Here is a 14443-nt window from a genome sequence, read left to right as displayed (position 1 = left end):
ACGTCCGACTGACGTTGACTTTTATTTCTCCTTCACCACAGTGTTTCTTTCAAAGCTACACGAAAAGAAAATTGACTTTGTTTATTCTAGAGTAAATAATTATAATGCCACAAAAATAATGACTTTATCGATACTTAATAATAATGACACCTACATTACAACCTAATGTATTTATTTAATCTTAAAAGTGGTCTGCATTTAGTGTTTGTTTCATACTTTTTTTCATACTAATAAAAGTATATTTTCTATTTAAATTCGTTATCGTTATAGAGAGCGGTAGACGTTCTTAAAGGCCTCAGAAGTCAGAAACATTTTCTTTCTAAAACATTATGAAAAAACAAATAATATCTATTATTCTTTTTTAAAGAAAATGTAGAAAACACAAAGAAGTTGATTTTTAGGAGCCAAACAAAATCATTAAACGATATCCTCACTTGTCCTTTAAATGTGTACAAAGAAAACTACTATTTTTATTTTTTTGCATTTACAGAGATATTTTAAATATATATATGAAAACAACTCTCATTGTTTGATCATAATTGAAACAATTTATATAAAATAAACTGTTTTTTTATCACTACTACTGTATGTTTGTTTCATTTGATTTTTTTTTCAATTCTTGTACCAAACCTGTTTTGACTATTAAATAGAAGATTACGTCCCTTGCAAACATTCCAAAATAATAAAGTAATTGGTAAAAATGTAAATAATCTCTATGTGTAAACTAAAAAATAATAATGTGTGGCCGGCAAAGTTCCTAATCATTTAGACAAATAATAAACTATGTAACCGGACCTACTGACGCCACTAAAATATTTATGTAACTCTACTTAGTTACGCCACTAAAACATTAATGTAACCCGACCTTGTGACGCCACTAAAACATGAAAGCAACCCGACCTAGCGACGCCACTAAAATAGTAATGTAACCCTACCTTGTAAAACATTATTGTAACCTGACCTAGCGACGCCACTATAAAAGGAATGTAATCCATCCTAGTGACGCGACTAATACATTAATACGAAATATTACCACAAGAATGGTTTCTATTCTTTTATGGACTTACGTGCAGGTGACAATTATGCAATTTTAATCGATTGATGAGATTTGGCTACAGACGGTTTATTTTATTATATTTGAACTAAATGTAATTTAATTCTTGGTTATATGTGTACGTGTGCGTGTGCGTATGTGTGTACGACTGCGTGTATGTTTACATGTGCGTGTACGTGTACGTGTGTGTGAACGTATGCATTTGCGTACAATCTTATAAGTGGGCCAGTATACCTTCAGGCCGCTGACCCCTTTATTAGCAAAGTGTAACAAAAATAAATAACACTACAACACAGCCTGGGCCCAACACACTTGAGCTCTCCATATATAAGATGTGTCTCTGTGGCAATGACGCAATATTGCAATATAGGTCATAGATAAACGAGGGTGTAGTAGGTCAACTAGACATCGGTCAAGTTGAATTAATATAATGCAGCGACGAACTGACCATTTACGTGAGACAAACAGCTGTAGATATAGGTGGTGGTTGATCATTGGATCGTATTAGGGGAAGACGAGGAGTAGCCATGTTTTATATTATATAAAAAATAATTGAGGAATGGAGGTAAACATATAACATTGTTCAACCTACTTACTCAAATGTTTTTGAAAAGTGTAAGCAAACTCGATAAAGTTTTCCTTGTTTGGCAAAAAAAAAAAAAAAAAAAAAAATTAAAAAAACAAGGAACATATTCACATAACCTATTCATATTTTCCAACAACTATTTAGTTTGTAGAAAAAAATATACTTTACATGTCCGGCTTTATTGTTCGTTTAATGTTTATTTATTGTTATCAATTTAAATAGCTAGAGATATAAACTCTATTATAATTGCTTCCATTATAACGGTAAGCTTCGAAAATCGGAAGTAACAAGTAAACTGTAATTTTTTTGTAACGAAAACAATAAATCGATTTTTTTTAAAATTACATTCCTAGCTATAATGTATATAATTCTATATTAAAATGTAATATTAACAACAATTTAATAATTTTATTTAAGTTGTATTAACTTTGAGTAGTGAGCGGACTATGCACGTGCTTAATATAAAATGTGTTCGAAGTTAAACAGACAAAACATGACGAAGCAGCCGAGAGGTTGATTGCTTTAGTCAAATATCAATGCGTTGTATGGTTGAATGGCTTCTGTTTACACTATACTCAAACATGCTACAAGCCATTGCACACGTTATTTGTTAAACGTTTTTGCAAAGACACATAGACATTATAGTTGTAATTCCATGTTGACAACACACATATCAGAACTGCACGACCACAGACCACTGGTCAAATCAATGCAATCAACGACACGTAAACACACATCAACAGACAACCTGAGACTCAGTCCGATCAGAACGTGTAAACTGTACCTACGGCAATGTATCGATATCTTGCTGTCATTCTCTTGATTGATTTATGTTTATTTAAATCCCGAATGTATTTCTAGTCCCAGCTCTAATGTTATCTTAATAATGCCAAAAGTAACTAGTGGGTGTAGCTGGATGATCTCTTTAGATGTGGTGTTAAGCAGAACCACTCAAACGACTGTCAGGTTTCCATAAAGAAGTAGCTGCTGTTTTTGTTACTGTAAACAGTCCACCCAGTTCCTACTTTAAACGGACCACATAATTTCAAGGATTGTGAGATAACCTCAGTAGATCGTTAACGAATGTTCAGTACGGTTTCTATGAAGTCATCAAATCATCGATTTAGTTCAATAAATACTCACAGCCCGTTGACTTTTTCCACCTTAGCTACATGGTTGTTTGGTCAATGATTGTTAGAGTAATGGTTACAATAACTATATTTACCATTTATAGCTGTACTCTTTAGGCTTAAGGAATATATTTTTTTACTATTATTTGTCTAAATTTATTAAACAACAATACAATCAATTAAAAAAAATAATTAAAAATTAGTAAATAAATCCACATGTAAAATAATTTGTCTGGCTAGATCTTGTCTATTATAAAGTTCAAACTAAAAGCCAAACGATACATCGAATGTGTAGTAAATATAAGTCTTAATACCCTGATACACCCTGATATCGTATTTAAAGCCGTTTAACTATGACATTATCAGCAGTCTGTAAACATAAACAAAACGTGTTAAATGTTGTAGTGTATGGAACCTTACTGATCATATAATTCATGGGATATTTTAATTATTGTCAATAAATAACATTACAATAGAAACCTTATATTAGGGCATATCAAACACAGTTTAAACCTTTTTCGCAAGATTTCAAACAATCGACGCACTACATACATAATTTCGTTTTTTAAATAACCATGTAAAATACAAGGAGAGAATAACGAAACAAAGACTACAAGAAGTGAAGTGGCAGACCACGATCCTTGGTACCATCGGAGAAATGTTTTCATAGTTGCCATGACAATAATAACACCTCGTAATAAATACATCTTTTTTTAAGAGTCGGTTGGTTGTTGATTTTCAATACAAACGATCTAATATGTTTTTTTTTGCTTGTTTGATGTAGTTGGTGGAAATAGTTCTGTTGGTTGATATACATATAATTTAGGGTATAATGAGTCTATTCCATTGTGCTACCCTGGCGAAACTAGTATAATTGCAGGTTTTTCTAGTTTTTTTTGTTTACTTTTTTCCCCTTTAGTTTTGTACAGGGTCTTTGTCTTTTTTTTTGTCGGACTCTCTGTATATGTTATACCACATAGGTAAAATCTGTCTATTATTGGGATTGTTAATTGTTTATATTTAAATCACCCATAACAGCCAAAGTTTGTGAACATTTTCTGCAGGAAACAGTAGACTGTGAGAAAAATAAACCGGGAGTGATCTCCCCTAAACTTTCTCGAATATTCTTATATAAAATAACAGGGGATGGAAACTCGGGCTATAGACATGATTTTTAATCCATTTTAAATACTTAAAGTTTTAAAAATAGAATAAAATCTCGTAGACAAATTAATTGCACACCAAGTGAACGCAAATAAAAAAAGCGCATAATAGTGCGCAATATTATTAGTACTTTTAAAATTTACATTAGTTTTTTGAGAAATCGGAAGTAGCGTAAATTACTACTTCCAGTCAACGGAAATTACTCAAAATTTAACAGAAGGTAGAGAATTAGATCTTTTACTTATATGTGAAATTTCATTTATCTATCTGAAATAGTACTCAAGTTATAGGCTTTTAAAAAATTCAAAGTAGGAAAAGTACCACTTCCGGTTATCGGAAATCGCTCAAAAGTTGATACGGATCTACGATTTTGATAAAATACTTATATATGAAATTTCATCAACCTAGCTGTAACGGTACTCAAGTTATCGTGTTTACACACGGACAGACACACACACAGACACACACACACAGACATACGGACAAGATTGCAAAATTATGTTTTTCCGTATCAGTGAGGTGTAAAACGTCGAGATTTGTAAAAATCTCGATTTTTTTTTTGCACGATTACAATACTTTCTCTATACTACGTATATACGAGAAAGTAAAAATGATGAAACAGATCCTACAGTTCTAACCCCACGACTGTCGCATGTTTTTTTCTCAATGTCTGACAGTCATTTACTTTTCTTATGTAAACATTTGCTTTTCTCATAATTTTAGTTGATCTTACATTTTATTATAGTTTTGATTTTACCAATGAACATGTTTACTTCCCAATAGTAATTACCTACCTCTGTTACATACTTTATTTAATGTTTTCAAGGGAGACAATGCACATCTGCCACAAATAGCAAGCCGAGTAAAATATGCGGAATTGTGTAATTAATCAGCTTTTAATTTAAAAACAGAGGACAATATTTCATAGATTATAAAAATTGTATACACAAAACTGTAAATTGTTTAGTTATTATTTGAATATTTTTTAAAACATGTTATAATTGCAAAAAATGAAAGCCTTATATTTGTATTTAACATGTTTAAAAAAAAAGCAATACAATGTAATTTACAATATTTAGTTTGCTTCCAAAGTGTGAATTAAAATCACTGAACATTTTGTCGAGTTATTTTCACAATGGCACAAGCATTTAAAAGATTCATCCCCATTTTTGATAGGGTGCTTGTTGAAAGATTTCTCCCAGAACTTAAAACCAAAGGTGGTATCATGCTTCCAGAGAAATCGCAAGGAAACGTTGTAGAGGCCACAGTTGTTGCTACAGGAACTGGTGCTTGGAAAGATAATGGTACTGTTGTGCCACCTAGTGTGAAAGTTGGAGACAAAGTTTTGCTTCCAGAGTATGGTGGAACTAAAGTTGTATTGGAAGAAAAGGAGTATTATTTATTCAGAGACAGTGATCTTCTTGGGAAGTTCGAGAGCTAAGGATAGGATGTAAATGGAGTTGTGACTGGATTTAACTATTATGTATACAAGCTTGACTTTGATGTAATCAGTTATGAAGTTCTACAATACTTCACTGACCAATGTGTTCTGATATGAGAGGCATTTATAGATATTTGCTAAATGTGATTTGATTGTCCAAATGATTAGTCTGACTGTGAATATTTTTACTTTTGTTTTATTTGACAATAAATCTCAGATTTAAAAAAAAAAAATTAAAAAAAAAATACTTTTAGGATAGGTGCGGTCGGAGACTGAACTCGGCACTTGAGAACTGATGCAAGCTTTATATCAACTGCTTAAAATGGGTGATGCAAAATCATTTGTGGATTCAAAAATTGCAAGCAAGAAAGTAATGATTTTCTCTAAACAGGGCTGCCCGTATTGTAGCAAAGCGAAGAATACATTTTCTAAATATCTAGGAGACGTTCTCTCGAATGATGACTATGAAGTTATTAAAATTAACGAATTAACCAACTGTTCTGATATTCAGGACTACCTCCAAAAACTTACTGGTGCAAGATCGGTACCAAGAGTGTTTATCAATCAGAAATTTGTTGGGGGTGGAGATGATGTTGTTGCTAAAGATAAAAGTGGAGAACTGAAGATATTGCTGAATGCATGAATAAAGAAAAGCCTTTAATAGTCATTTCTGTTTTATAAATATTATGGCAAGGGATGTTATAATCAGTTGAATGAAACTTTTAAAAAGTTTTATCTTTATAAAAAAATTATTCTGACACATTGAATGTTTGTCTACTTAAAGCTGGCCTTATGTGGTTAAATAATGCCTTCTGCTATAAAACCACATTATTTCAATTATTTAAGTTCCTCCTTGCAGAATCTTTCAGGGTAAAAGAATCTTTAACTTATGTTATTTATGAATAAACATACAATTACAATAAGTGTGTGTGCAATTGTTCCATATTTAAAATATCATAATCTACCCAAATAAAGATGATTTCTCTAAATATTTTTAGTTAATATTTTACTGTTGTAGATTTATGTTTATTTTCTCTCTAAACATTTGCATTCAAACATTTTCAATGTGTTGGTCATTATGATTATGTTGTCACTGACTACTGCCTCTAAATTTTCACACGTATAGATGTCACATTTATTTATTGCATATTTTATCACATGATTTACAAATCTTCGTCTTTATGCATTAAAGAAATAGGAACTAAAAAAAAATACTTTTAGGCAACATTTCACTTGTTCTGCTGCCCATTGGTTGCTCTTATAAATGGACTTAATTAATTCGCCCAAGGGTCGGTCTACGATCTCAGGAGTTATGAAGAGGTTCCTACGTGGACAATTTTTTTTCGATTTATAGCTCATATAAGGCGCCGGTCAGTCGAGGTCAGTTTTGACCCCCTCATCGTAGACTTTTCGGCCAACCGGCCCTCGTATTCTGTCGCCCCAAGGCAAGATCCTGCCAAATTTGAAGCGCCTGCGGCGCCGGGAAGTGCCCTATCGGACACCCGACAACTTTGCTTTATATATTATAAAGATTAGCAAATTGCAAAGATAAACAAAGATTTTAATAAAATAATTAATGCCTGAAATACTTTAGTATAGAAAGGTATTGTTTGAATAGATTCTAGATCTAGGTAGGGTCTACATCTGTGTAAGTCTAGTTTTTCCGTAGATCTAGATCATCTAGATCTAGATCTAGAATCCTAATAGATTTTTTTTTAAGTTTAGCCCGAGCAAAATAAAAAAAATAGATTAACCAAGTTGACTTGGTGCGTCTCGAACCCGCACCAACTGCGTGAGTTTCAGTACACTATCATCTCCGCTATATAGGCACCTTGGAAAACCAGGAGAATAAAAGACGTATTTTAAAATCTTAACTTACGCGAATATGCTTATTTTTTTCAAATTAATTTTTTTATCCCAAATTAGCCAGTTCCAAACAAAGACTTTGTATAAAATAATTATGTCTTGAAATAGTTTAGTCCTAATATAGAAATTTATTTTTCGAATAGATTCTATTCTAGAGAGTCTAAATCTAGATCTTAGCGTCTACGTCTCGATCTAGTTATTGCGTAGATTTGTAGATTTGGATCTAGTCTAGATCTAGAATCTCTAGATCTAGAATCCAAATAAATAAAATAAATTTTATGAGTTTAGGCCGGAAAAAAATGTATTGTGTACATTTCATAGTGTACGTAGATCTAAATCAAATTTGAATGAAATAGTTCATTTCTTTTTATTCTAAACACGGCAGATGACGTTAATGTATAAACGTTAGTGACGTCACAGTTTTATGAGTTCTTTTTCACACCTATAAATGCTTTTCCGGTTGCATAAATAATACTGTTTCTCTACATTCGAATACGCCTTTATTTTTTTATTTTTCTTCTTTAAATAAAATTGTGGTTATACATTTAAAACATCTAACATATTATTTTCAACAAAAGTCCGTAAAAAGTTCTTGATATATCGCTGTAGATTCTGATGTGATGTCCGGCGAAAATATTTTGCGGACAGAGAGAGAGAGAGAGAGAGAGAGAGAGAGAGAGAGAGAGAGAGAGAGAGAGAGAGAGGTGCGAACGTGGTCCATTATAGATTTAGATGAACCGAGCTCCAGTTATTATTTAACATATAATGTTAGCAAGATTAGTATATATATATATATATATATATATATATATATATATATATATATATATATATATATATATATATATTGTTTATCTAATTATTATTTTTTAAAATCATTTTTAGACTAGTGATATAAATTGTAATTGAATTATTTCCCTTACATATTACAAATGATTGAATGGGAAGTAATTATCAACTGTTATTTTATTGTTAAAATTACATTTAAAACAAAAATACATTTTTTAGCAAAATGTATATAGCCCTATAATAATTGTAACAAAAAATAAAATATAACTCGTTCATTTTAGATATGTTAACCTCGAGTTGTGAGCGGGTTATACATGTTCAGAACGTGTAAACTATACCTACGGCAATGTATCGATCCTAAGCTGACTATCTATGAAACGATTAAGTTTTATTTAGACCCCGAATGTATACCAGCCTCATCTCTAATGATACCTTTAAAAAATTGTCAAAACTAACTAAGGGGTGTAGCAAGATGATCTCTTTAGATGTAGTGACAAGCCCAACTCTTTGTTCACTACAATGTATACAACTCTATTTAAAAAGGCGCAATGTAATTTACTCACCATTACCCTCATCGATTGAACATATAATTGTTGATGCTGATAGTCAGAAGTTTGCTGTGTTGTGTCGGTTGTGTTTATGTCGTCTCCTGTTTAGCAATTAATAATAACGTACTTAAATACATGGGACGGAGGGGGGGGGGGGGGGGAGGCGGAGTGGCCTAGAGGATAGTCGTCTTTTACTAGCTACTGATAGTGTTTTAAAGCGAAATATTTTCAGTCGCAGCATTGATAGTAAATAAAACAACTAAATAGCGGTGTATGCTACGTCACGGGTCAGCTCGTATGAAATAAATCAACAGTTAACGATGTTTGATTTGGTTACATGGTTACACACACTTTAGATGTGATTGCAAAATTTAAAAAAATGCAGATTATGTGCTTTCTACAATTGACGGTCTCACAACGAAACACACACACATTCACCGATTGTCCCCATGTACTTTCCCACACAGATGTGAAGTAATTAATGCATGGATATTTGAATAACATGTATATAAGTGAGATATGCTGTGTGTGCTGTGTTTGCATGTAATATGTTTACATGTGTAACTGACATGGATTTTAAAAGACAAAAAACAAATGAAGCTCACACAACCATGGCACTATAATTAAATGAAGCCATCTAACTTATCGTTTAGTCCATTTATATACACGTTTTTTAAATCGCAGACATTGTTTTCTTAACAGTTTAAGTGTATAATTTTTTGTATAGAGCTGCTTTTTTCTTAGTTTGATTAAAATGTTTTTTCATAGTTCAAGTGTTTTCGTCTTTTAACATCGCTTCTCGCACTTTTGACTTCGATTAAAGTGATCTGTCTCGATAAATCTATAAGTTCAAGTCTATCTACGATAAGAGCGGGACGCAGTGGTCTAGCGGTAGAGAGCTGGACTGCTAACCCATTAGAGAAAGCAAAGGCGATTGGGCATAGTGCTGACCACACTATCTTTTTATATGCCGAGGTCACAGAAACAAGTGAACTCTACTTCACTTGCCCCATAGAAAGGGAAACGTTACTTACTTTACTTATCTACGATAAGACCATTCGAGTCACATACAACCTTAGTTAGCACTAGATTTTGACATTTTGCTATTACTGTAGTGTCATATGTAATTATAATCAACAACATTCATGATCCATCTACGGCGAAAGCTGTTGGAAGGAGCCTCTATGATTACGGTCAACGTTGCTTAATGAATTCATGGGCCCCATACTTTTCAGCCAAGTCACCAACAATCTCAATCAAAATATCAGATAAAGACGGACAATTATTAAGACCAATGGCCATCAAATTATTTCTGGATTATTTCATAATCCATAGTCTAATCAGACCGCAGCAGATGTAAGGCTAACACTCACGAGGATTGCCGATTTCTCTATCTGATAATTTTCAAACAACTAAATCTTTGAATCAATAGCTGCCTGAGAAACTTTCTAGAACAGTTGAATACAAGTAAAGTGTCGAGTAATGAAATCCTTTGTCATGCTATAATAAATATTGCCACTTACCATCGTGATATTTTTTCTTACGTTTCCAGACAAAACGCAAACTTTATGTTTTTTAGGATTCTGTGCGTCTACGTCTACGTCTACGTCTACGTCTACGTCTACGTCTACGTCTACGTCTACGTCTACGTCTACGTCTACGTCTACGTCTACGTCTACGTCTACGTCTACGTCTACGTCTACGTCTACGTCTACGTCCACGTCCACGTCTACGTCTACGTCTACGTCTACGTCTACGTCTACGTCTACGTCTACGTCTACGTCTACGTCCACGTCCACGTCCACGTCCACGTCCACGTCTACGTCCACGTCCACGTCCACGTCCACGTCCACGTCCACGTTAACGTTCACGTTCACGTTCACGTTCACGTTCACGTCCACGTCCACGTCCACGTTCACGTTCACGTCTACGTCTACGTCTACGTTGCTTTGCATATTAGTTCAAAGAACTCTGACGTTATCAATTAGAAAGAAATAAACCGGGAGTGATCTAAACTAAACTTTCTCAAATATTCTTATTTTTATTACATTTTAAATTAATTACTTAAACTTTTTAAAATCGATGAATCTCGAGAAAAAAGGATCGCACACCAAGTAAACGCCAAATGAAATGTGTTTAACAGTGCGGTATATTATAAGTACATAAATTCACATCATTTTTTGAGAAATCGGAAATAGCAATAATTATAAGGCTACTTCCCGACAATTGAAATTACTTAATATTTGATAGAAGGCAGATAATTACACCTTTTACTTCCATGTGAAATTTCATTTATCTATCTGAATAAGTACTCAAGTTATAGGCTTTTAAAAAACTGAACTTAGAAAAAGTTCCACTTCTGGTTATCGGAAATCGCTCAAAAGTTAAAAGGGATCCACGATTTTGATATAATTTTTTTATATAAAATTCCATCAACCTATAAATAAATATAAATACATATATAAATAAATATATATATATATATGTGTTGATATATACATAGTATGTCAACATATATATACACATAGTGTGTTAACATATATATATATATATATATATATATATATATATATATATATATATATATATATATATATATATATATACTGACCGGTGCCTTATATGGGTTGTATTACGAAAAAGTTTTTGCACAACGACCCCCCTTGATATTTTGTGGGGTGTTAGGAGAACGCCTAGGGGTGTCACAAAAAACTCGCCATGTTCGTGAAAAATCTGGAAATGGGTCAAAACTGACCAGTCGTATTTCCCTGTATAATCTTTGTATTTTATGTGAAAAACAGAGGGTCATTTTAAAAATAGATTTCTAAACATCAGGCCAATTTTTGACATGCTAATAGGTAAATGGCTAGGCCATAGGGCAAATCTGTCGGTTTGACTCAAAGCCCTCGACGAGGGCTATAAAGTGACCGCGAGTGAAATTCTCTTAATATGAGCTCTAATACCAAAGAAACGTTTGCCCAACGACCCCCTTGATATTTTGTGAGGTGGTAGGAGAACGCCTAAGGGTTTCATAAAAAGCTCGCCGTATCCGGGAATAATTGGACGTCCTCTCATCCGGCCCGCGGAGATCTTTTTGTCCACGGAAAAAAACGTTTGTTGGTGATGGCTGAGGAACTTTGCCCAGAAAAATCAAAGACATGCCTGGAACAAACTGGCCCCGAACTGAAATTTGATAGTTAATGCGGCCCTCGGACTGAAAAGTTTGGAGACCCCTGTTCTAAATGACTGAAATTGCCACAGAGACACATCTTATATATGGAGAGCTCAAGTGTGTTGGGCCCAGGCTGTGTTGTAGTGTTATTTATTTTTGTTACACTTTGCTAATAAAGGGGTCAGCGGCCTGAAGGTATACTGGCCCACTTAGAAGATTGTACGCAAATGCATACGTTCACACACACGTACACGTACACGCACACGTAAACATACACGCAGTCGTACACACATACGCACACGCACACGTACACATATAACCAAGAATTAAATTACATTTAGTTCAAATATAATAAAATAAACCGTCTGTAGCCAAATCTCATCAATCGATTAAAATTGCATAATTGTCACCTGCACGTAAGTCCATAAAAGAATAGAAAACATTCATGTGGTAATATTTTGTATTAATGTATTAGTCGCGTCACTATGATGGATTACATTCCTTTTTTAGTGGCGTCGCTAGGTCAGGTTACAATAATGTTTTACTAGACTCTAGGTAGGGTTACATTACTGTTTTAGTGGCGTCGCTAGGTCAGGTTACAATAATGTTTTACTAGGTAGGGTTACATTACTGTTTTAGTGGCGTCGCTGGGTCGGGTTGCTTTCATGTTTTAGTGGCGTCACAAGGTCGGGTTACATTAATGTTTTAGTGGCGTAACTAAGTAGAGTTACATAAATATTTTAGTGGCGTCAGTAGGTCCGGTTACATAGTTTATTATTTGTCTAAATGATTAGGAACTTTGCCGGCCACACATTATTATTTTTTAGTTTACACATAGAGATTATTTACATTTTTACCAATTACTTTATTATTTTGGAATGTTTGCAAGGGGCGTAATCTTCTATTTAATAGTCAAAACAGGTTTGGTACAAGAATTGAAAAAAAAATCAAATGAAACAAACATACAGTAGTAGTGATAAAAAACAATTTATTTTATATAAATTGTTTCAATTATGATCAAACAATGAGAGTTGTTTTCATATATATTTAAAATATCTCTGTAAATGCAAAAAAATAAAAATAGTAGTTTTCTTTGGACACATTTAAAGGACAAGTGAGGATATCGTTTAATGATTTAGTTTGGCTCCTAAAAATCAACTTCTTTGTGTTTTCTACATTTTCTTTAAAAAAGAATAATAGATAATATTTGTTTTTTCATTATGATTTAGAAAGAAAATGTTTCTGACTTCTGAGGCCTTTAAGAACGTCTACCGCTCTCTATAACGATAACGAATTTAAATAGAAAATATACTTTTATTAGTATGAAAAAAAGTATGAAACAAACACTAAATGCAGACCACTTTTAAGATTAAATAAATACATTAGGTTGTAATGTAGGTGTCATTATTATTAAGTATCGATAACGTCATTATTTTTGTGGCATTATAATTATTTACTCTAGAATAAACAAAGTCAATTTTCTTTTCGTGTAGCTTTGAAAGAAACACTGTGGTGAAGGAGAAATAAAAGTCAACGTCAGTCGGACGTGACAACTCACATCACCAGATAGGCCGAACTCGTGAGACGATGGGTGACTGTGACAGACCTGTACTACAGACACGGACACGATCTTAGGAACCATGTAGCGACAGTTTAAACTTTAAAGACTGGTCTAAGGGAGGCAATAACTAAAATATATACGCTTTACACTAGGTTAGGTCACTGCCCTTGTTACCTCGGCAGCAACACATAACTCACTAGACGTAGTTGTAAGTTGCGACTTAAACCTTCAATTAAACATAACATTCATTATTGAATATATATATTGATCAATATAACTAGTTAAAACAACAAACAATATTTCAAAATTCATATACTTTTTACAAAACATATTCACTGGTCAGCTATGACTGAACTATTATCAACAACAGTAGGAAAAAAACATAACAAAGGCATAGATTTATCATGATTATCATTTAATTAAAAAAACATTTTCAACATTGTCTAGTCTATATACTTGTACAATTGGAAATGGTATTAAATCAAAGATAAATATGTGATGCTTGAACTATAATGAAGTATAAAGATACTATCAAATACCTAAGTATTGCATTACACAGTGTCTCATAGCTGAACTACTGTGTGTCTATAATCCTATTTGCATTATCATTACTTTGTGCTGAAAGTATAATTCTGATTGGTTGTTAATTTACATGCAAATTTCGGCAGAAGATCCAATAATAAAAAACAAAATTTTTACTACAGCAAATAAAAGAAATTTACATTAGATTAACTCCCCCCCCCCCCCCCATCCCATTAAAAAAAAGATCATTCATTATTCATAATAAACTGCGCTAATTTCATAAAAAACTGAAGGTGACCTCTGGGTGACCCTGTGGTTCATATGCTTGACAAACTTCTTCGTGTGCTTGTCCCTGTACACGTGGGCTAGTGAATTTCTTGATGGACACACGGACAAAAGCTGGACACAGACAATAAAAAATAATTATCACAATTCATAACAAGAAATAACTTAATCTATGGCAATACATAAAAACACCATTGAATGAGGTTACACTACAGCATATATAACGAGGAGCAGGATTGCGTCCCTTGTTAATTACTCCCCCCAGGTCAATTACCCCTCTCCTGGGAAAACTGGAGGATATAGTATTATACCAAGCCCTACTGAA

The 14443-nt window shown here is 33.1% G+C and overlaps 1 protein-coding gene across 1 annotated transcript; it reads left to right on the top strand.

Moving 5' to 3' along the window:
- The first annotated feature begins 5046 nt into the window (after nt 1-5046).
- Nucleotides 5047-5600, top strand: LOC131928242 (10 kDa heat shock protein, mitochondrial). The gene has a single exon (XM_059284197.1). It carries the CDS (start codon nt 5070-5072, stop codon nt 5373-5375), a length of 306 nt encoding a protein of 101 aa, XP_059140180.1. The 5' UTR covers nt 5047-5069; the 3' UTR covers nt 5376-5600.
- The last annotated feature ends 8843 nt before the right edge of the window (nt 5601-14443 follow it).

The sequence above is a fragment of the Physella acuta genome, unplaced genomic scaffold, assembly GCF_028476545.2.
Source record: "Physella acuta isolate Inbredline_101_S28 unplaced genomic scaffold, ASM2847654v3 ptg001479l, whole genome shotgun sequence".
NCBI classification, from domain to species: Eukaryota; Metazoa; Mollusca; class Gastropoda; family Physidae; genus Physella; species Physella acuta.
The sequence above is the reverse complement of the archived record's forward strand: the minus strand, read 5'-3'. Positions and strand labels throughout refer to the sequence as shown.

Excerpts from the sequence above, each read along its gene's own strand:
- LOC131928242 (XM_059284197.1), top strand. The coding sequence starts at position 5,070 with ATGGCACAAGCATTTAAAAGATTCATCCCCATTTTTGATAGGGTGCTT.